Source organism: Muscardinus avellanarius, assembly GCF_963383645.1.
Source record: "Muscardinus avellanarius genome assembly, chromosome: 1".
NCBI classification, from domain to species: domain Eukaryota; kingdom Metazoa; phylum Chordata; class Mammalia; order Rodentia; family Gliridae; genus Muscardinus; species Muscardinus avellanarius.
Genome location: NC_137786.1, coordinates 112,409,445 through 112,434,381, shown reverse-complemented (window position 1 = coordinate 112,434,381; position 24,937 = coordinate 112,409,445). Strand labels below are relative to the sequence as shown.

The window sequence follows — 24,937 nt, the reverse complement described above, 5'->3', positions numbered from 1 at the left end:
GATGATGGATTATAATGTAACCTCCATAGTAGAGTTTCAATAAATAACAGCAGAAACTTAAATTGTGTCTTTGAATTTTTTGGTTTTCCTGGTCTCCATACCTAGTGACACCTTGAAAAAGCTATAATTGTATGGGCTCCCCAACCAAAACTGACCACCACCATTCTCCTAGGACTATTGTGGATCATCTTTCCTCTGTGGTCACTTCAGGGATACATGGCTAAATAAATAGGCTTAATGAGAATGGTGACAATGTCATTTCCAAACCAAATGCCCCATAAATTTAAAATGTAATGCCCATTTTTGCTTTCCTTTTTATAATTTTTTATTTTTTTGGTATTGGTATTGGGAATTCCCAGGGGCATTCTAACTCTGAGCTATACATTCAGGCATAATTTTATTTTGTATTTTGAAATAGGGTCTCACTAGGTTACAGAATGCATCTCTAAGTTGCTGAGGCTGGCCACAAACCTGTGATCCTCCTGTCTCAGCTTTTCAAGTACTAGAATTACAAGCCTGTGCCCACCTTACTTTCACAGTCACAAAGCCAAGAGTTCCATGTGGACAAAGAACTAGAACTTCTCTCTGTGTCTCCAGAGCATAGTACCTTCACTGGGGAAGGCTTGCTGAATGAATAAAGAAACGAACAAACCAATAAACTAAATTAGTAAACTGACCTTTCCAACTCTTTCCTTTCTTCCCAACTGCCATGACTGTCAAGGCAAAATGGAAGGGAAAAGCATTAGCACCAGTAAACCCAAACCTATACAGTGCTCTGCAGAGGAAACCACACCACAGAACTACTCTAATTCAGATGGACTCTCCACACTGAAACAACCTCTTATAATTTCTGCCTCCTGTTGCCAATGTAGACAGTTTCCAGAAGAAATTATTTCATAAGCAAATGCTGGTGATGAGTAAAAGGGAAAATCTTGACCAGAGTCACAGGGGATGGTGGTGGGGCCTGTGATGGCATATCTACATTAAAGGGAGTTATTTTCTCCATAAGCATTGAATTTCATGAAATTTTTCTCCAGCTAAGCTGTTCTTCAGCTTATCAAATCATGCATTGCCACATCTCATTACTGTGTAAATAAGGACTAGCATCAGAGAGAAAAATCTATGCGGAAGGAATGTGGAAATCATACAGTCTCAGAGGCAGCCCTCTTCTTTTTCTCCCCAAAAAGGGCAACAAAGAGAACTTAATAGCGTATAGCAGGGGAATGGAGGGTCTCTAGGGAGAGAGGAGCTTTCCACAGGCTCCCGAGCCTTTGCTGCTACTCAGGGACACAAGAGCTCCATAATCAGTAGAGGGCAAGAATCAGTGTGTGTGTGATGAAGAGACTTGATGGTGACCCGGACTGCCCCAGAAGAAAATTGCCCATTCGATTTAATAGCCTGGATAAATCAAGCTCTACTTTCGAGAGAAGGAGGAGGAGGAATTGGCTCGAAAAAAGTGGCCTAACCCACCTGCTTAGGTTGCCTGGACCTTTCCAAAGGCATCAACACTTCAAGAAAATGTCTGCCAGAATAATACAGAAGTCAGGAATAAAGATAGAAAAATGGAGTAGGGAGTGAGAGGGGAAAAGAAGGAAACACAAGGAAGAGAGGGAGAAGAAAATGGGAAAGTAAAAGATAACCATTCGTCTGTCTTTATTCAGTGCTAATATACTACTATTTCCTGGGTAATGTTCCCAGCAATATACAAATGTTCACTCACTTAATTCTCACAACGAGCCTTATTGTACAGCTTTTACTTCCATAGTCACAGAGGTAAGAGTTTCATATGGACAAAGACTGGAACTTCTCTCTGTGTCTCCAGAGAAGAGGAAAGCTGAGCATGGAAATAGCCGAGAATGGTCTAACACATCCGGGCCACACAAGGCAGGACCAGGACTTGAGCTGGGCCAGGCTTGTAGCAGTCCACGCACTTCCCCACTCAGAAAGTCCTATATCCTGTTTGCAATATATGGACTGTGGACCCTAGCAATAATGTACAGTTCAGAATTTTTATAACTCCTCCACAATTACTTTTTAAACCATCATATACTTTCTTGTGGATGAATATAAATCAGAGAAGAGAGTGAAAGTGGAGCTTTTCCTTTTGGCTATGGAAGAAAAATGGTAGCCTATGAGACCATTAAAAGTGAGAGCCAAGGTTTAGCCGATGTACCCAAGAGTCCCCATAAGTCAGCACAGCATTCTCAGCCTGTCATCAGTGGCCAGGAGGCACAGAAACTCTGGATGAGATATTAGCAGAAACTAGCTTTAGGTACAAATGTTACATTAACCATGAAAGCGAGCAAAAATGTGCCACCAGGAAAAATTGGCTTGGGATGGATTCAAGAACTAGCAGCCACGTGGATTCTAGTCCCGCTGACCCTCTAGACCTGTTCCGCAGTCTGCCTGATCCCACCATCTCCTTTAGAGTCTCCTCCTATCTCTCCTTGCAGGTTGACTTCCCTCAGCTCCCTCCATCACCCAGTTTGTTGAACAGTTCATGACACTTAGAGTTTGATTTGTTTCTCTTATCAGGCTACTTGTCCCCATGTAAACCCACCTTAATAGATTCCATTTCAGCCCATTACAAACTTCCCCTGAATCATGTCACTTGGAAAATCAAGGGAGTCACATAAGCTCTTCCCTTGAAGAATTTTCCTAAAAGTATGTCATGCTCTGGGCCAGAATGCTTGGGGCAGGAATGGCCTGAGCAAAGCTCTTGGTGACAGTCATCCTTTGATCACTCCATCCTCTTGTGAACCAGAAGCCAAAGAAAGCAAGCTCAAGATAATACTAATTTTCTGAGTTTTATTCTATTCTAGTTGTGGGCTTCTCCTCCATGGGTTCCTCCCTGACCTTGCTTTTAAAAACTCTTCTCCCATCCTGAGTTCTTCCTGCCTTTATTCCTTGGCGGTGTGCTCTTTTAGTTAGAGTTGTCTTTATGTCCTGTTGGTATACTTCACTTGCTATTCTCATTCTCCTTGGATTGGGGATGGTATTTTTCTATGCTTCAAAATCACAAAAGTCCTTTTATACACAATGAACTATATGTCACAAAGTTGTTTTCCAAGGCCTGCCACAAGTATAGAAAAAAATGCTCATAAAACGGTATACACCACAGGCTGGGGCCTTGACTCAAGTGCAGAGCATTTGCTTTGCAGGCAAAAGGCCCTAAATTCAATCCCCAGCACCACCAACATAAAGGTTAACACCAACTTGGACTTCAGCTATCAGCTTCTGTCAGCCTTCTGGGAGCATTATATCATAAAGTCTACCTACAAATAAACAGCATGTTTGAAGCTAGGTTGCTTTATTATGGTGGAAAAAATGCAGCTGCGGAAATCAAGAAAGGTCTGTCTAATCAAGGGAAGACAGTCTCAGGAGAGCACCCCTCTTTTAGTTAGGTCAATGTCTTCCTCTCAGGTGATCGAGGGAGAGTGGGGTGGTTCCTACTATGTTCTCTCTCAGAACCCTCACCCCCCACAAAGGCAGCAGAGAAAGCAGGAAGTGGGTTCCCCCAGACACAAAGAAGCTCATGATGGTAGATGCAAGGAGAGCATTCCAGGGAAGCTACAGTGCAGGGAGCCCCAGGGTAAGACAAGTAATCTACTGTTTTGTGGGCACATGTCCCACCTCCTAATCAGACTGTGAGTCTCCAGAGCAGGGCGAGCTCAGCACCCAGAGAAGGCTAACGATCGAAAAACAAAAAGAGCTGCTCCTCACATTCACCTCCCATCCCATTCTGAGACCTTGTGGGACCAGACTCTGAGAACGATTGAGGCAGCTACCTGCTTTTCTATGGCTATCTCTTCTGTTGTGAGCCAGAAAGGGGAAGGAATAACACATCACCTGCTGGACTGGGGGCTTCTCTGTGGACCGAGGAGAACGCACTCTGCCTATCTTGGAAGGAAAGACCGCAGTGGTTGCTATGAATTGAAGAATGCTGCAAAAAAGGCTCATTTGCTTGCATCTAATATTCAAGTAATAGTATCATCAGGGACTGTGGGGGCCAAACGAACCTTTGCTAGTGTCCTCTCAGATCATTTGCTGCTACTATGAGTTCCCAGAAACTAGACACAAGAACACATTGCTGTCTGCACTGAGAATTTTAAAATAGCTCTATTTATATTGTTCTTACAATGAAAAGGTAATGTTTCACATTTCCCAGGAATCATCATATGTGTCCCCTTCATACCTAATGAGGAAAATGAGATGAAAATGGGGGCATTATGCTTCAGGGTAATCATCTGAAACATGTTTTGAAAAGTTTTCAGTCTATCTGCTATAGATTGTGGGTCCCAGCAATGCCCCTATGGCTCGTGGGTTTCTTGAAGTAAAGAGAGCCAAAGAACAGGTCTGCCTAAAACAAAACAAAAAAAAAAGCCTTTCTCCTACCACAAAGGTAAAATAAGTTAATGTGTATAATTTTCTTAAACTTAAACTTTATTCCCATAAATTTTTTCTTGAATATTGCCTATTAGCAATTTTCACTGGCTAGAACATAGTTTCAGCTACGTAGCAACAACTATTTGTAGACAAGAAATGTTTGGGTTGTAGCAACTAAAGATGATGAGCTAGATTGGGCAGGAATAAAAGGGAATTTTTTTATGGTACTGGGGATGGAACCCGGGGCACTCTACCTTCTAGCTACACTCCCAGCCCTATTTTTTATTCTTTATTTTGAAACAGAGTCTCACTGAGTTGCAAAGGGCCTCACTGAGTAGCTGAGGCTGTCTGAACTGCAATCCTCCTATCTCAACCTCCCGAATGCTGGGATTACAAGTGTGCACCACCACGCCTGGCTCTGAATATAGAGATATCTCATGGACAATATGAGCAGAGTGTAACTGGGCCCCAGAGAAAGACAAACAATATCTCAGCCTCTTTCTGTACATCCTTGTTCTTCTTCCTCTCTGTTTTACAGGCTTGTTTTGCTAATTAGCCCACATTGAAGATAGCTGCCCAGATCTCTCCAGGTTACACATCATCCACCCACTGAATATACTGCCTCTCTATCACACCCCCAAATACCCAGGAGAGAAAACGGGATGGGCCCATTTTAGGTTAAGGTTCTGAAATCCCTAGATCAACAAGCTGTGTCTAGTTGGGATGCAAACAAACAACATAAAATGGTCACCTGAGAGGTTCACCTTCTAAGTTTGGCCCAGGGCAGGACAGTTCCAAGAGGGGAGGTGGTGGTGAGAAGGGTGTGTGAGATCCAGAAGGAAGGTGCTACAGGGGGGGATAAAGATATCAGTGTTCCTGCACACTGCAAAAACTCCTTGTATTCAAGCCGACCACCATTGAGGTCCAGTGGGGAAGTACCAAGGAATTTCAGCAAGTTCTCTGGAAACACTATAAGTGTTTTTCCTTCAATTTCTTGTGGAAAAGAGAGGAATCTTTCTACAATATCTCATATAATCCTCCAAGACACCATGATAAACTCTGTTTTGCAGAAGAGAACATTGAAGCTGAGAGAGCTTATGTAGCTGACCAGAGGATACTCAGCTAGTAAATTGTAGAGCAAAATTTAAACCCAAAATTCTGACTCCAAAACCTATTCATGAACCATTAATTCCTTTGTATTACTTCCCAAATGAAAAGTACCCAGAGATAAGTCTTCCCTGATCAGCTGAATAGCCTGCATTGGAGATAAACATTTACCCAAAAGCTGACATTTTTGTGCCTAAGATTTATTCAGGCCCTCAGTGGGCCAAGTGCTAAGCTGGCTACCCCTCTGGGAGGACTCTGGCAATAGCACAAGCCCCCCAGCATCCCAGGGTCAGAAGCCCCACCCATTTCCCACACACCACTGCAGGTACCTGTCCCAGCTCTCTAGCTGCAAAACTCAGGCCATGACCCAGGTGAAACAATTTAGCCCTGAGTTACCCCTAGGTTGTGTACTGTTCAAGTGCTATCGATGCCATTTTCCTGTTTGCGTTTTGTTTTGTTTTTGTTTTGTTTTTACAGTTCGTTGCTCATCCTAACTGTCAGCAGCAATTGCTTACCATGTGGTATGAAAATCTCTCAGGCTTACGTCAACAGTCTATCGCTGTGAAATTCCTGGCTGTCTTTGGAGTCTCCATAGGCCTCCCTTTTCTCGCCATAGCCTATTGGATTGCTCCGTGCAGCAAGGTACAGACTGCTTAAGGTGCATGTCGTTTGCAGTTATTCCTTCTCTCTTCTTAGCATGACCTGAAGTTTATGTTCTTCAAATCAGCAGCTGATTTTTATCTGTTATTATTTAAGGATAAGAGTCCTGGGCTGGGGACATAGGTAAAAAAAACAGAGCACTTTCTCAGCATGAGAGAGGGCCTGAGTTCCATTCCTAGCACCAAAATAAATGAATAAGGATAATAGTCTGAGACATCAAACAAAAGTAGGAAATCATGTAAGAGGGGAAATGCTAAGACCTCCTTTTTTAATCATCATTTTTAAAGAGAAAGAAGAGAAATAAAATGGGAAGTTTAAAACATGTGAGGCATGACCAAAATAATAACAACAGAGAAAAATGCACTAAGCATGTCCTTCAACCCCATACAATAGTTAAAATCATGGTAATAGTAATAGGCAGCACTTACTGAGTATTTTCTCTGTTAAGTCCTTTTCAAGAAATAGCTCATTTCCCTCAATTACATACTAACATATATCCTTCATGAAGTAGGTTCAGAAATGAGACGTGGCCACAGGCTGAGAGTCAAAGGCAGCTCCTGCTGGAGCACTGCAAAGCTGTCCTCCTTTCACTAGCTTCTTTGATGAGGTTCCCGCCCACATGAGAAGGAAAGAAAAGCAAAAGAGAGTTCAAAAGGTGCAGGACTGGGTCTGTACCCAAGGGAGTGTCGAGGGACCACCGGTGGCAGGAGGAATAGTACCTGAAGGTGCTAGATCACTCTGCGACCTGCTGTACCATCCCCACGCCCCCGCCATTTGAGCTGAAGCCACGGGAAGCACCAGCCCTCCAGCTCTAAGTGAAAGTTAGTGCCTGGAAAACCAAACCATGTAGAAATTTTTAAATATGTTTGATGGACTTAGAATTGTCTTTAAAGGTTTAAAGCTGCACCTCCCTGGTGACATGTTTTAAAAAGAATGAAGCCAAAGGTAATAAACATTCAGTAGGGGGGAAAAAAAAGCATAACTATAGGAGATAAGTTCCACAGAAAATTTGATCAGCTAATGTTGTTAATAAGGCATCACTGTGAGCTGACCAGAGAACTCAGGCTAAAGTGATGAGTCCACTCCCAAGGCCACCTAGCCAGGCAGGCAATCAACCGACAGCCTCAGAGTAGGTGAGGGGGCACAGCAAGAGGCTGCCTCAAACACCATCTTCTATAGAATTGTATTAAAAATGAAAGCCCTAGCCAGGCATGGAGGCGCATGCTTGTAATCCCAGCATTTTGGAGGCTGAGACAGGAGGACTGTGGTTCGCAGGCAGCTTCAGCTACTTAGTGAAGCCCTTTGTAACTCAGTGAGACCCTGTTTCAAAATAAAGAATAAAAAATAGGGCTGGGGATGTCTCTCAGAGATAGAATGCCCCTGGCTTCCATCTCCAGTACCGTCCCCCCCCCAAAAAAAATGAAAGCCCTAATACTGAACATTTGCAGTATTCAACTTTATATCTATTTAGAACTTTGTATCAATGGCAAGCTCATGCCATGGACTTCTAAATAAAAATTCTCCAAATAATATACATGTAGGTGGGGCACGTTTTATTCTGTCCTTTGCTATGAGATGAAAAAGCTTAGAGAGTGAAAAGAAAGTAACCACATATCAAGCTGTACTAGGGCTGGTCACTGGCTTTAGGTTTATGTTTTGATGCTGGAATCATCTAGTCTGTAATGGAAGCTGGATCTTTGCCTTTGCCCAGAGCTGCACCGTTAAGGACACTGGCCTCCACTCTCTCTGAGCCTCAAAACTAATTCTATGCTGTTTGACCATTAAAATAACAATGTGGAGAAAATGCTGCCAATTCACACTTTTGCTACAAAGCTAAGTGTGACATCTTCCAAGAACCTGGGACTAGCCAATGTCAACAAACTGGCTTGCCCCTGCCTGTCTGGTGGCATGGGTGCAAACTCAAAAAGAGACAATACGCCAGTTGCTGAGTAAATTTTTTATATTTTTTGTAAATCTGAGAAGAGCCTTAGGATATGCATCTGTGATAAACCGAAAAGTTTGTGATTAGAGGGAGGGAATTCTGAAATTTCTTGGGCCTAGTAAATCCAGGAAACCAATACCACTAAAGGACATAAAGTTCAGATTTATAGCAGTCTTCTAAAACATTCTGAAGAAAATGATTATAGGAAAGTTTGGCCCATGACTGGAGTTTCCTCTCCTTTGTTGAGGTGTTTGTCTAATTGACACTTCGTGCTCCCAAAACTTTCAGTAAGACTAAAAATTTGAAGCACTCAAAATAAGCATGGGCTGATCATTAAGCCATGTGTCATTTCTGTACACTTTCTATATTCCAAGTCTAAGCTCCATGAGGGAGAAGTAGATATTGACAGCTGAGTGACAAGTCTTAGTCTGTGGCATAAGATGACTCTTGGTGACAGGGCTCATTACAAGCAAGTATTCCTACATTAAAGAAGTTGTCAGACTGGCTCTGGAGCAGCCAAAGGACAGATAAAACAGTCATGATATTTCTAGTCTTTTATTTCACCATTTAGAAAGAAATATTTTCAAGTTTGGCAGAGATATTACTGGGAATTACAGAGAGGTCACATCTAAACATGGGACAAAGCCAGCCCCTCTAAGGGTTCCTGCTGCACAGATGCCACATCCTCCCAGGAGGAGAGCGCAGCGGGGAAGTACGTTAATGGGCTGGTATTCCTCCTCCCAGTGGGGTCACTGCCTCTGTGTCTATTTCTGTAATTTCATAAAAACTACAGTGTCATTCCAGGGATTCCATGTTCAAATGACATTATTATAGCACCATCTAAGAAATTAGACCTCATTATTTTTTATCAATACAATTGTAAAATGTTACTGTCAAATTTCATCGAACTGGCTAATGTCCATAAACATCTAACAAATGTTGGGATTTCTGTTTCCAACCTAGTGGTGCACTTACTTCCTGATAGTTGCTGTTCTAATTTAGGGACCATTAGATACAACAAAATTACTTGATTACCCTGCCAAGATGAAGTCATTATTTATATCCTATTGAATTCCCAAGGTTGACAACTCTATTTTTATATTCCTTTAAGATCCTGCAGGCCCCTAAGAAAGACAGTTAAATAAGGAGATTATAAGACTAAGAGTGTGAACAGGAGTTCAGTTTACTAATGTGTTGGTAACCAAGTCACAAATGAGTACATATGGTGATAAGTGCGGGCGTGGAGCATGGGATGGGTTTGTCAGGGTCAAGAAGAAAAAAAAACAGTGATTTTGTTTATCATTTCTCATTGTTAACTATATGGTTGAGGTCAGAGAGGTCACTGGGAAACCAGTGAGTTTTAAGCACATGGATGTATGCAGTTAGAGGGCTTTTACTAGAGAGTTCTTTATTTTCTCAACAAGGGCCCCAAGGCCAAAGGGCCTTAATAGCTAATTAGGCTAGTTTGCATCCTTTGCTGTCCCATTCTGATTCATAAGTTAACTGCTTAACTGTTAAAATCTCAGAGCTGAAACAGTAACAGTCATGCTCAAGGATTCAGTGTCTCAACCACAGGTAGACTGGTTGGGGGAGGGGGCAAAACTCAGCACGGTAAACAGGTTTTAATTATAAAAGTATGAGAGGTGATGCTACCTCCTCCCTTCCTTGTTAACTTTCACAGTTTAGCTAAGGTAGTCCCAGAAATCAGACAGGGAGAATATAAACAACTTTAGATTCTGGCCTGATGTTTTTCTAGTGTGCAGTCTACCACACTAGTCACATGGCAGTCCTTGCTGACACGTGGTTCTTGCTCACAGGAACATCACAGTGTTAGCAGTTATCCCTTTCCACTGCCCCAGGCAAGCACGCCGGTAAGAGAGGGATGAGCGAGTGAGCAAGCCAGCAGCTCTTGATGGTCTCTGCTTGGGCAAAGCTGAGGATTGAAATAGTCCTCATCCCCATCATCCAGGACAATGAGGAAAGGACAGGACTTCAGAGGCCCCTGTCTCCCACATCTGTCTCTACCAGAGTTAGACAAGACAACAGAAATCACCATATGCTTTTTGAATAACAGCCATGAAGGAGAAATGTGTGCCAGGAAATAGAGCGGATGCTCTTACATTACCGATACTTCGACTCCCAAGTCCAAATGGACAGTCCAGCACTGAAGAGTACCAGAATCTAGTCACTTTCTTACTGAGCCCAGTCTGAGTTCTGAAACATGACTTTCCATCCCTCTACCTTATTCTTACCACAATTATAAGCCTATGTCTCTTGCCACTAGTACATCAACAGCTTTGAAGGGAATGACCAATTCTTGTACTTAGTTTTATCCCCATTGCCTCTACTGTCTGACATCATGTTGCATAAAGATGGTGCCACAAAAGGGCCCGTGGCATAAACACACAAGGTCTTTGTGTAAGTCTGCCTTTGTGAACCACTGAATGTAGGCTTTTCAAGTCATTAAAGTCTCTTTTAAGTTTCCCCTTAGAGGAATTTTCTGAGCCCCTCAGTGCTACATATTGAATCATATTACATATTACACATTAAATGCTACAGAACATGATTTGCATTTGAATGCTTGCCATCAACCCTATACAAAAGGTACTATTTTTATCTCCATTTGCATTAGAAGCTGAAACCCATGGATCTTTTATTTAAACCTAGGGTCTGTGACTCGAGAGATCTACACACACACACACACACACACACACACACACACACACACACACACACATCTGGTTGTATCAACAGCAACACAACCTTCAATGCCTAGTATGCACAGCTGCTGACTAACTGACCTTGGAATGGACTTTGTTCAGATCTGTAGAGCTAGTAGGTCTTTTCTAGAAAGGAGAATTCAAAACCACCAAAAGACAAACTCTTCCCCTTTTCTTTCATTAGCAGTTCTACCACCTAGCTGGGTGTGGTTGCACACACTTGTATTCCCAGTATTTGGGAGGCTGAGACAGAAAGATCACAGGTTCGCAACTGGCCTCAGCTACTTAGTGAGGCCCTCCACAACTTAATAAGACCTTGTTTCAAAATAAAGAGTAAGAAACTGGTCTGGGAGTATAGCTCAGAGGTAGAATGCCCCTGAATTTAATCCCTGGTATCACACATAAAAAAGAAGTCCCACCACTAAATCCCATTGTCATTCAGCATCTTTTCAGCCTGTAGGACAAAGTGTGGTTTCATAAAGTAATGTGAAAACACCCCGATTAGAAACACCTAAATGAATACCACCTCATCACAAAAGAAAATATTCCTGAGCCCTAGGTAGACAATTTGAATAAAAATTTGGGGCAACTATATTTTGGAATTTGCTACTGATTTAACCCAGATCTCTCTAACTTTTGAAGAAGTATCTGTTTCTTTTTGGAATGATTCCAAAGTTTGTGTCCATTCAGCTTGCCAACTTATAAAGTGAGCCCTTGCTTAAACCACTAGCACCTGGAGGAAAGTGAGGCTGAACTTTAATGAGGGAGACTGGTAGAGTAAAACTAGGCAGAAGTGCTGGGAACATTTTCTACCTAGTCTACTACAACCCTGACCAGAGCCCTGCTTTCTTGGGATGAGGGGACCTGCAGGCCACCAGGTCCCCATTAGATGCTTATACTTGTGGCTAGGGATGATAGCCAAGTGGCCTGGAATACAGTTGTGCCAACAAGTATAAGCAGATGCCCAGCCTTGAGGATATGTGAATGCAATTTGTTTGTAGCTTATTCAAGGGCAATACTCAGTTGCTCACACATTCATATATTTCTCAGAGTGAAGGTGTTCGACCAGACATGGTGGTACACTCCGGTGGTTCCCTCCAAGGCTGAGAAAAGATGATCTCAGGTTTAAGGCTAATCTCAGTGACTTGGCAAGACCCTCAGAAACTAGTGAGACCCTGTTTTAAAATAAAAAAATAAAATAAAATAAAGCTAAGTGTGTAGCTCAGAGATAGAATACCCCTGGTTCAATCCCTAATATCACATGTACACACACACACACACACAAATATCCAGGAAATTTGGGAAAAGCCAGACTCTAAGTTTCTACAAGCTTGGAGCTCTGCTATATTCTTAGCTCATAAGATCCTAGTAATGACTGAGATGCTTTAACATTTTGTCGGATTCTCAGGTTTTGCACTGCAGGGTGAGTGGACTATGACCTACATCTCGCAAAGCCCTAGCATCAGTTTTAAGCCCAAAGCTGTTACCTGACCCAGTTTTACTGATTCCATATCTAAGAGCTGCCAATGCATATTGGTTGGCTTTTGTCCTTTCTTCTGCCTCATCTGGTAGCCTTGTAAAAGGGGAAAATTTTCCCCGAGGATAATTGCTTCAAAATTATCTTTGTAAAATAAAAGAGGGAATTTCACACACCAAAAAGCCTGAAATTAAAAAAAAAAAAAAAAAAAAGGCAATGAAGCCGGGTGTGGTGGCGCACACTTGTAATCCCAGCATTTGGGAGACAGGAGGATCTAAGTTCGCAGACAGCCTCAGCTACTTAGTGAGGCCCTTTGCAATTCAGACCCTGTTACAAAATAAGGAATAAAAATAGGGCTGGGGGTGTAGCAAATGCTAACTGAGCCCAGGATCCAAATCACCACAGGGCATTAACAAGATTTTTTTAAACATATTTTTCAGTAAATATAATCATTTGAGAGACTCATCATTTGCTAGATGATAGCAACTTGAAAGAAATGGCAGACTACAATTCTCTTTAAAAATAAAAAAAAAAGTCTTCTGGGAAATCCCAAAGCTAGTTGGGTTTAGTCACATATATATATTTGGGCAAGCAAGTGCCTCGCTCAGGTGAGGATGGAGAAATGTGTCCATATCCTACTCTGAGTGTTCAGTGGAAGATGCTATGTAGAGCTCACAGACAAAGATCAGGGAAATTGGCCAATAATCCCTTACAAGCTGTGTCTATCTCAGAGTACCCCATCTTCCTCCGACACTCCTGTGGACTGTTGGGACTCACGAGATCTGGCCGCCCTTGCCCTCCCTTCAGCCTCCCCTCTCTGCTCCCTAGGGTCATTCTCCATCTCCCCTCACTTCTCAACACCACCTCAGTCAGGACACAGAGACAAATCTAGCTAAGGATGCCTCCTGGGTACACCAACACGTTCCAAGGTCCTGTTTGGGAAGTGGGGCTTCAAGATGTCAACACTATTAGCTAAAATGTTGAAAAATTCTAACTAGATATGTGATATTATATATATATATATATATATCACAATGAGACATTATAAACTTTGTATTTTTTACTGAATTCATGAGATTTCTTATGAGTGCTTTCGTTTCATCTCTGCCATTCTGAAATTAGAATATATGTCTATTGACAAAAATATTCTACAGTCTCTATGTTTGTAAATAATAAACACTACAGTTATTAGAAAAGCTTGTGGGCCTCTGATTGTCTCCACATTTCTGAAGTTATTTCTAGTATCATATAACAGTATGCATGTGAATACAGGTGACTTCCATCACAATTGGGAATTCCCAAAGTCTGGACCTAAAATGTGTTTTTATTATTTATTTATTTATTTATTTATTGGTGGCACTGGGGTTCCTGGAAACCTGTCTACCTCTGGGCTACACTCCCAGGCCTATTTTTATATTTTTATTTGGAAACAGTGTCTCTTAAGCCAGCGTGGCTGGCTTCAAACCTGCGCGATCCTCCTGTCTCCGTCTCCCAAGCGTGGGGATTACAAGCGTGTGCCACCACACCCAGCTAAAATGTGTTTTTTAAAAAAAGATAAAATAACCTTTTAAAAATTTTAATTGATAAGATATATAGCATCAGAATCATAAGTCATGTTACAATAATAACTAAAATTAAAATGAAGGATTATCATACTGAATCACATTAAAAGAACATTATCAAGAACATAACATGATCTACAAATTTTATGTTGAGCATATTCATAATTGCCTAGTGAAGCCTTTGTAATTCCTCTTCTGTTGGACAGATACTCTATCTTCTGATGACAGTTTACTCTAGACTCCTGAACGAGGCAGAATGTGAACAGCAGTTGATCAGCTGCTGGTTATACTTGAATGTCTTCCCTGAAGAAAGAGCTGGGCTTTGGAAAAGATTTCCCTCTCTGCTCTTGACTTATTAGTATACCTGGGCGATGGGTAAGATGTGATGCTTAGTTGAGGATGATGACACTGACCTGGAAGAGAGAGGACATTGACCCGGAACAGAACCAAGAGACCAAGAATGTTGTTAGCCCAAGAGACATTAACAAGGGTTCAATGAGGATTCAATATCTTGTAACTTAGTCCTCAAAATATCTCAGTGGCATTTGGATGGGATACCATGAGACAGAGAAGACGTAACCAATATCTGTTACCAAATAGGGTAACTTTTGAACTCCATTATGTCCATGTGGAATAATTATACAGGTTATCAGTAAAACATGAGGAAAACTTTAATGAGCTTTAAAACAGTAACAGAGTCTATGTTCTATAATTGGTGACAATACAATTAGAATTTTTGAAAGCAGGATAAAAGTCCTATATATAGAGAAAATAAATAATTTCTATGTTTGAAAATAAAATCAAAAGAGAAATGATAAAATATATGTAACCAAATATCAATAAACATGCTTCAGGTCAAATTTTATGGGAACACAGCTAAAGTAGTATCTAGCAGGAAATATATAGTTTTAAATAAATTTACCAAGATAGAATAAAGGTTAAAAAGAATCTCACCATAAAACCCAGGTAAATATGTAAAACAGTAAGAGAGCGTATCCAATGTGTATTTTTTTAAATTGTGGACTCTATTCAGACAGATTATTTCTCACAGATTTGAAGGATATAATATCCATATGGTTGGGGGTATCTGCAATCAGATGTAATGTGATGATATATCAGTGTGTCCTATTCCTTTATGTTAACCCCTTGCACTAAGACTTCTAAATGGAAAAAAGCTAAAGTCAGAAGAAAATAGACTTGGTCAAGCAGCATCTTACATAAAAGTACAACAACAACAAAAAAAATATTGTCTGGGTTCAGTTAGAAGATGAGTATTTATTTAAATAAATACTTTAAGATGGAGTGTTCTCTGATTAAACTTTGGTTTGATGGAATCAATGCTTTAAAGAGAGACCTGCAACCACCTAGAGCTGCCAGTTTAACATAACTTAAACACATTTTGTTTCCAGCTAGGACGAACTCTGAGGAGTCCTTTCATGAAGTTTGTAGCTCACGCAGTTTCTTTTACAATCTTCTTGGGACTGTTAGTGGTGAATGCATCTGACCGGTTTGAAGGCGTTAAAACCCTGCCCAATGAAACCTTCACGGACTACCCCAAACAGATCTTCAGAGTGAAAACCACACAATTCTCCTGGACAGAAATGCTTATCATGAAGTGGGTCTTAGGTAAGCAAGGCACTCTGCCTTTTATTCTCTTTTTCTTTAATTTTAATAGGACATTACTAAACTCTGACTTCTCAACTCTCTCTCTGCTTGTGAGTGCACTCTTAAAAGACAAAATAGTAAGTGGATAACAAACACAAAAGCTGAGTCAACTTCTATATTGTTCTGTCTCAGCCTCTTGGGTACTGGGATTACACGGGATGCACAGATTTGTAACGTAAATTCCAATTTTGAAAGGTTAATGTTTGGGAGAAATTAATTAACTACTTTTCATTATACATGCATTGAAAGTGGTTTGTAAGGTGATTTTGCCTAGGAAACATATTCTTTTGATCATTTAAATATAGTCTTCTGAAAGCCTTAAGTAATCAAGTTCTGCTTTTAAAAAAGAGTAAAAAATTGCAAGCTGGGTGTGATGGTACATGCCTGTAATCCTAATACTTGGGAGGCTGAGACAGAAGGATCACGGATCTGAGGTTAATTTAGAGAGAGCCTGTCTCAAAACAAAAAAATAAAAAGGGCTAAGGATGTAGCTCAGTGGTAAAGTATCGTTGGATCCCTAGTACCTTAAAAAAAAAACTGCATAGCTTAAACACATGTTTTGTTATAGCATATATATAGTAAATTTTTGACAATAAGTATAAATCTAAAACTTAGGGAGTAACATTTTCTCATTATTTGTGTACGAGGATTATTTGGGCTCACAGTTCTAGAGGTCAGGCAGCTGCATCTGATAGGCCATTGTGTGGCATCAGTTCAGAGTGGACAGTGGAAGAGCAAGTGAACACTGAGAAAGACAGAAAACACTACAGCAGCCTCGTTTTACAGCAACCCACTCCCAAAGGATTTATCCCAGTCCCACAGGAGCAAGAATTCACTCACGTGAGAAAGTTGGTTACTCCACTGCAGCCGGTAAAAGCTATCAGGACACTTTTTTGAAAACAGAACCAGAAAAACATTATCAAACTTAAAAAAATAATAATTTCTTAATAACTTCATATATTAAATTAGGAACCAAATTCCATTTATTGAAAGAGATATGATGAATAAATACCTCTGTAACTCACTTTCTTTCTTCCTTAAGAAATATGTTCAAATTTTACCTTTCCCAAGTAATTGAGCAAGTAAAAGCATGCACTCTTTTTTTGTGTGTGTGGCCCTCTACCTTCAGGCAACACTGCCAGACCTATTTTATATTTTATTTGGAAACAAGGTCTCACTAAGTCGCTGAGAGCCTCAGTAAGGCTCTGTGGCTGGCTTTGAACTTGTGCGATCCTCCTGTCTCAGCCTCCTGGTACTGGGATTGCAAGTGTGTGCCACCACATCCGGCTTAAGAGCATGCACTCTTATTCCCCTGCTCTAATAAGGTGAAGAAAATTCTAGGCAGAAGGAGCAGAATGTGTTAAAGCCTAGCATCCAAAGCAAGTTGGGCCTGCTCCAGGAATGGAAAGGGGCGAGCATGGCTGGCGTAGATAGAGAGGAGGGCAGAGATGAGGGTAAGCAGCCAGCCTTTGCAGAGCTGTGAGCACAAAGGTGGTTTCATATGGATTCAGTTTATAAAGGTACTGACCGCTGTGTCAAGAACAAAAGCAGAAGCAAGACACCGGTTAGCAAGCCACTGCAATAATTCAGACAGCAAGTGTTTGAAGCGAGGAGGTAGCACATGGTGATTAGATTTTGAAGGTAAAATCAGTAACATTTACTACTGGATTATATGTAGGATGTGAAACAAAGAAGTTAAACAAGGACAATTGCCAGAATCTTGGCTCAAGAAATGGGATGACCGAGCATCATGGCCTAAGAGGAAAACCAGGAGAGGGGCAGTTTGGAAAGGAAGAAACGATGGAAATCAAGACTTCCTTTTGAGGTTATATATTAGACACTTCATAGGAAATGTTAAGTAGCAAATGAATATACATGTCTAAAGTTCAGAAAAGTTGGGGCTGGAAGCATGTATTTGAGCATATAAGTATATTTAAGTAAACTATGTGTTAAGTAAATGTAAATGATTCAGCTTGACTCTAAAAGTAAAAATATGAACCTAGGATCAAGCCAGAGAGCATAATAATGTTTAAAGCATGGGAAGATAAGAAGTATCTAGCAAAGGAAATAAGGTCTAAAGAGAACCAAGAAAGTGGTGACCCATATACCAATCTACCCATGTCAAGAACCAAAGAAAGAACACTGCTACTGACGGGCCGAGTAACATGAGGCCTGAGACCTGACCACCGACTTCGGAATGAAAGTTCCTAAATAGGTAAAGAGGATGGAATCCAGGACCAAGTGGAGGACTTGGCCTTACCAATGGCGTGGACACTTCATTCAGTGTAAAAGGAGGGAAGGTGAGGTCGGGACACAGGGCAGGTAGTGCAGTCAGTGCAGTGATGAAAGCGTGTTCACGTTCTTTTCTTGTTTTGACTGTTTTATCAATTGTTTCTCACTACATATGTTCTAGTTTTTAAGCATGATGTTATATATCAGACACTGTGTCAGGTTCTAGGGAAGCAGCTATAAATAGGACTAGTATTGTCTTCACTGCAAATGCTTTGCCTAGTGATCAGTAGAATTTTGAAAAAATTCTACATTATCAACCCAGGATATTTCAAGCGCGGGCAGGGGAGGTTGAGATCACAACTAGAAGAGTAGGGAAACATAGCCAGAGGGAGAGGAAGCCCAGGGGAACGCAGCACCAGGACTCCTCATGAGAAGCATGACTGAGGAAGGAAGGACAGGTTTGCTGCTGGGCACATCCGTTCTTTAAGCTGTCACATGCGTACTAAGTGAACCGGAGACTAGCACTCCTTCCCACCTGGAGAAGCCCAACATTAGCTGCTTCTGTTGCTGGGTCACAAGGAGTCACTCTGGGGTCGCTGAAGAGCTTATAATAAACTTTTTCAATCGGAAAGTGTGTCTCTAGAGATGCTTATCAAAGGACTGAGTGATAACTTCAGTAGTTCTCCGAACATCATCAGGGCTTAGAGGTCAGGAAGCTTTCCCAATGCATGTGATTTCTCCATCTAAGAATAGAATAATTTCATGGAAGACTGTACCAGTCTCCTAGAATCCCGGCAGTGTTTTCTTAAACAGATGCTGCAGCACTGAAGACTCAGTTCATGGAGTGAAATGCCAATGTCCAATCCAGGAGCAAGGTACATTGGAATGCTAGAAAGGAGAAACCTCTTAAGACTGGTGTCAGGGAACCCACTCCAGGCTGTGCCCCTTTCTCTTTGGTGGCCTTGCCTCTCTGGATCTCAGTTTTGACATCTATAAAGTGTGAGAGTCCAGCTTCTCCCTCCTCCCAGTTCACCCAGACTTAGTAACTCTAAGAGGGATACTGAGTAGTAGCCCCAGAACCACACATTGAGACTTGGCCAAGAGCAGGACTGGGCTGGCGCTTGCCTGCGTCATTCTTTGAATAGTGACCTCCTTATTTGGGTAAGATTTCCAAACAACCTCCTAAGATTTCTTCTAGCAAGTCAGACCATGTTGCTACCCTGCCTATCGTGTTCAGGGGACTGCTCAGGTATTCAGAATGGACCTGTCTTCTCACCATGACCTAAAGTAAAGCTGTTGGGGGTTTAACAGGCTTTCACTACCCTTATCTGCAACCACTTATTGACCGTGAACCTTACTGAGCATCTTTCCCAGATAGGCCTTCTCTCCCTCTGTTCCATGGCCGACACCAGGAGCACCATGCCAGCCCTCCCCTTCACCTAGCTGACTGCCGGTTCCTCACGACAGTCATCGTTTGCTCCTTCAACGAGTCAACCAATACATGGTGTGCCAGGCGCTCTGCTGGGTCCCATGACTATAATGCTGACTCTCTTATCCCAGTGTCTCCACAAATAGTCCCCTGGACATTTTTTAATTACAACATCTGTCGCTCTGTAGCACTATTGTCTATGGATACATCTGTCTCCAGCACTAAATTGAGCCTGCTAGAAAAGGAATGCCATTATCTTGGTTGTATCCCCAGAATGGTGCAGAGCACAGAGGTTGACCTTGACATCTGGTCATGGGTTAGTAATTTCCTGACCAAAGAGAGTCAGCTTGTGATTAGTAGAGGTCACGGTGGAGACAACAGAGTAGACAGCAAGGAGCCTGGACAACCTATGTGGCTCACTTGCCACCCCTGTACGTGACTTTATAAAATGGAGATAATTATAGTAGCTATCTACTGGACTAGTATGAAGATTCAGTGTTTGTAAAGTACTTAGTACAGGGTTTAGCACCTAGAAGGTGCCAAAAAATTCTTGGCCACTATAATCAGAAAAGAGGAAGAAAAATAGAAGGAACTGTCTATTTTAATTTTTTTTCCAACACTGGAATGGAACCCAGAGGCGTTCTACCTCCAAGCTATACCCTCATCCCTATATTTTATTCTTTGTTTTGAAACAAGGTCTCACTAAGTTACAGAGGTCTAAGTAGCTGAGGCTGGCCGTGAACCTGATATCCTCCTGTTTCGGTCTCCCAAGTACTGGGATTACAAGTGTGCACCACCACTCCTGGCTAGGAGCTATCTTTTTAATCTATTAATATTATCCTGCTGCCTGGAAAACAAATGAATTCTAAAAGTATCTAAGGTCGAGAATTTTGCAAAGAAACTGCCCTTGAGATAGTGTTTGGATATTTGCAAAGGGCCTGCCATTTTAATAGTCAGGCTTATGTGTAGAGAGTTTCTAGGCATATTTTCCTGCCATTGAGTTAACAGAACACCCCTGTCCTGGACCACTAGAAAAAATCTGGTCTGAGGGAACAGACAGGGGGACAGAGGCAGCCCTGGAGGCCATAACTATTTAAGTCCCACAGGAATTTGAAGCAGAAGCCCTTCTGAAAACCATCTGAGGCCTGGATGGGAGTGGGTGCTTTTTCAGCTATCAAACTCCATCTCTACAGCCAGTACTCTGAAGGCCAGTACTCAGAAGTCGCTGACACCCAGCTCCTCATTTCCCCTGAGGCTTCCTGGCATGGCCCAGCCATTTCTCTGCCAGGCTCCCTTCTTCATTATGGGTAACCTTGGCTCTCTGAGCACTAGGCATCCCAGAGTGATGGAGGAATTTGCCTGAAGGAGGCTCAAGTGCCCAGCATCTATACTCCTTGAGCCTTTGGGCTCCAAACACTGCTCTGATTAACATGCTAAAGGAAAGAGACCCGAGGGCTCAGCTCTAATATAAAATCCTAAACTACCCTTGGCTCTGTACAAGTAGGGGGCTCAATTTTATTCACTAAAGTACTTAATTTCGCGTTTCTTTTTTCATTAAGCATTCCTGTTGCTCAAACCCTTGGGACATTACTTTTTATTATGACCTTGGAATAATTCAACCTGGGCCAGATGGGTTTAAATCTTGGAAGAATGATGCAGACTTTTGACCATGAGGAAGTGATCTACAAAGCCCTATAAGGTGCTACTCTACCATTCAGAAAAGTCTGTTTTCTGTAAATAATTTGCATTTCCAATTCATAGAGCTTTCATTGCTTGAAGTTACTTCAAAACTTCCATTCATTTTACAAATATAAAATTGGAAGGCCATAGAAAGTCAAAGGACTTCTCCAGTCACACTGCCAATAAATAACCAAGCTAGAACTAGAACCCAATCTTTCCCAAATTAAAGCCAGTCCCCATAAGGGATAGCTTGTGGTTCTCCAAATACCCGGCTAAAGCAATTTCACTAAGGCATTAGAAATTTTAATTTGGGGATAGAGAAAAGCAACAAACATTTTTTTTTTCAGCCTGTGATGATTTTTCTAACAACATTTAAAAATACCTACTTGAAGCCGGGCGTGGTGGCACACACTTGTAATCCCCATGCTTGGGAGGTAGAGACAGGAGGATCATGCAGGTTCAAAGACAGCCTCGCTGGCTTAAGAGACCCTGTTTCCAAATAAAAATATAAAATAGGTCTGGGAGTGTAGCCCGGAGGTAGAAGGGTTTCCAGGAACCCCAGTATCACCAAAAAAAAATAATAATAATAATAACCTATTTGAACAGGCACAAATAAAAATGTATTTCACTATTAAGAAAATTATTACTTCACTGAATTATCATACAAATTTTGATAGGGTATGCTTGAAAAGTGGCTTTGTTAAAGGAGAAAGGGGGCAGCAGGGTTAGGAAGTCTTGTAAACAGACTTGTCCATGTTTTTAAATATTTCTTGTTGTGGAGACTCCAATTTGATCCTCGGCAAACCAAGCTATGTCTCTTCTCTAAACAGCTGCTCTCAAATTATTTTTTGTCTTAGAAAAACATTTCAATTCCTCTTATTTGACAGTCCATTTTAACCCAGAAAAAGAAAGATTCTGATTAAAACAGTCCTTGAGCAGAATCCCAGAGGAGTAGGCAATCTGCTCATCACTCACAGGTGCCTAAGACTAAGTGGGCCATGTGCTCTGGCAAAGGAAGAACCACCATCGTTGTCTTTCTGCTCGTGACCTCTAGGCCTTTTCAGCATCTGGACCCTCAAAGGCCAGTGTGTTATGATGTGGGCATCTGTCACTGTGTTTGAGTTTGGGGTCTAGGGAAGAGGGAGAAAGGTACTCGAGCCAATGGTTGGTGGTGGAACTATTGTGTGGCCCTGCTCTGTGAGCGTGTAGAACGTCTAGAGACAGAGGACCATCCTAGGAAGGTTGAACAGCCGAGTGTTAAGAGTCTGGAATTTTTTGGGGGGGGTTATGAGTAATATACTACAGATGTCTGAACAGGGAACAGACCATGATATAACCTTCACTTTATAAGGTAAGAAGATGGAGCAGAAAACTGAAAGGGCAGAGAGCGTCTGAGTCTACCAGAGGAGGATGTGCAGAACTGGGGTGATCCCTGGTGACAGCCTGAGGAGTTAGGGGGAAAGAGAGGGAATACTGGGCAGTGGGGGGACATAGAGAGGTGGGGAGAATGGGCAGGCCAGCTTGGGGTGTGTGGTATTTCTGGCACTGGCAGGACATTTACTAACAGCAATCTTTGGAACGTGGGAATGAAGATCCAAAGCTTTTGAGAAAAAGTAGGAAGATGCTCACATGTTAGGCATTTGCAAGGTAGGTGGCTATAGTATTAGACAGTGCAGGCCTAGAGAGATACATACCAAAGTATTATCCCAGGTCACTTCACAAGGCCAATCTGAGAGAGGGGTGAGGAACCTACTAACATTTTGTCCATATAGCTCTACATTGTTTAATATGTAACAATGTCTTTGAAATCCGGTAAGTTCTTTAAAAAATAACCTGAACTAAAACTCATTGAAACAATCACGAAATAAAGAGAAAAGCACTCTTTCTTCGTTTTAATTTTTTATTTTTATGTGGATCATGTTGACAATGGCATATATTCAGACTGTGCTTGGTGCTCCCTCCTTCCTACAGCCCCTTCCCCCTCCCATAAGTGTCCAGGTTGACCACGCTACATTCATACTTTTACACGTATTCGAATGTAGCTCCTCCATTAATGACCTCAGCCTTCTTTGTCTCCTAAGCGTCCATTTAAGCTTTCCTGAGGTTTCCCCTCCATTATCTGGAGTCCCTCTGGTATTTCTAATAGTCCCTAGTTTGGGCAGATTAGAGAAAATATATGTCCCTTATCTTAAGAAAAAAGCATTCTAATGTGTAAGGTAAAAAACAAACAAACTGGACTCTAGGTCAGATGTAAGAACTTTACAAACTCCTGGATTTCAGTTTCCCTATCTTTATTACTGAATGATTCCTCAAATCTCAACTATGTATTAAGTCTGTAGGTATCAACAACATACATCCCCATACTACCTCCAAGAATCTATATGTGGATGAGAACTCTCCCCACCCTTCTGAAGACCGTTTGTCTGGGCAGGGACAGACAAACAGCAGGCCTGAGGATCCCCAGATTCTAGATCTAGCTTTGAAGACACATCCCTGTCTGCCTCTAGCTAACAGCGATCCTCTCCAAAAAGCTAACATTTGCATTTGGTCACAAATATCTAGTGTCCTGAAAATGGGCTGGCCTCCTCCCTCTGCAGGAATGATTTGGTCCGAGTGCAAGGAAATCTGGGAGGAGGGCCCGCGGGAGTATGTGCTGCACCTGTGGAACCTCCTGGACTTCGGGATGCTGTCCATCTTTGTGGCCTCTTTCACCGCACGCTTCATGGCCTTCCTGAAGGCCAGCGAGGCCCAGCTGTACGTGGACCAGTATGTGCAGGACGACACGCTGCACAACGTCTCACTCCCGCCAGAAGTGGCGTACTTCACCTTCGGTGAGTGGGAACGGACCTGCTGCCTTCTACCAGGGGCTGCTGGGACGTGGCACTGCCTGGTGGCCTAGGCTGATGCCACAGTCTGTAATCTGTAACATGGCCCACTTTGTTCATTTTGACTGCCAAATACCCCCAGAAAAACTCCTTTTCCCTCAGTACAAACATTTGGATAGGATGAACGTTGTTAATGACTTAGAAATTAGTCTTTATGTGAGAAAGGATGAGTTTGTTTTGGAAACGTTCCTGGAACATTTCTGTAGGTTTTGGTTTGGTATTTTTAAGAAAGCATATTTCAGAGGCTGAGACCAAAGGATAACAAGTTCAAGGCCAGCCTCGGCAACTTATCAACACCCTGTTTCAAAATAAAAAAAAAAATAAAGCAGGAATGGGGTGTAGCTCAGTGATAAAGTGACCCTGATTTAAAGAAAGAAGGAAATAATTAAGGAGGGAGAGAGGGTGGAGGGAGGGAAGCAGGCAGGCAGGCAAGCGGGTGGGCAAGACATTTTTCTTTTCTGATGTAGATTCATACTGGATCTCTGTTTTGTATAAAGATAAGGCCTACTTTTCCAGTTCAAAAGTTCTTTACTTATGATGACATAGGTTCTTAGAAGATAATTTTAATTCTTTGCAACCACAGGTCATACAATTTGAAGTAGTAAGTTGAGGCTCCTAAAATAATGATAATAATTAAAGAATCCACTTACTGAGGACTTACTGTGTGCCAGGAACTGTGAAGATATTTTACACACAAATCCTTGTGGTAGTCCTACTAAGTTGGCCTTTCCTTCTTTCTTTCTTTCTTTCTTTCTTTCTTTCTTTCTTTCTTTCTTTCTTTTGTGGTACAAGAGATTGAACCTAGAGGCATTCTACCTCCGAGCTACACCCCTAGCCCCATTTTTATTCTTTTTTTTGAAACAAGGTCTCACAAAGTTGAGGAGGGCCTTACTAAGTAGCTGAGGCTGGCCAAGAACCTGCAATCCTCCTGTCTCAGCCTCCCAAGTACTGGGATTACTTGAGAGTAATTACTTGAGGTGTGCAGCACCATGCCCAGCTAGCTGCCACATCTTGAAGAGTTTGAGTGTGAAATGTCCCCATTAGATTAAACCAGATGACTATTGTGACCACAGGATTGAGCTATTCAATCCTGAGCTATTCCTCACATTTAATATAGATTTTGTTATATGCAAATTTGGTAGGAAAACCTGCACTGAGAAATGGAGAGGTTTGTGCTATTACAAATCATCCA

General features: G+C 41.8%; 1 protein-coding gene across 1 annotated transcript in view; it reads left to right on the top strand.

Annotated features, from left to right (window-relative positions):
* The window catches only part of TRPC7 (transient receptor potential cation channel subfamily C member 7), a gene marked incomplete at both ends in the record, with an annotated part of 165,134 nt that overhangs the window by 104,511 nt on the left and 35,686 nt on the right, over positions 1-24,937 (top strand). The window contains 3 exons of the mRNA XM_080714164.1: positions 5,971-6,135; positions 15,264-15,480; positions 23,458-23,691. Coding sequence (XP_080570290.1) covers positions 5,971-6,135; positions 15,264-15,480; positions 23,458-23,691 — 616 coding nt within the window. The remainder of the gene's footprint in view (positions 1-5,970; positions 6,136-15,263; positions 15,481-23,457; positions 23,692-24,937) is intronic.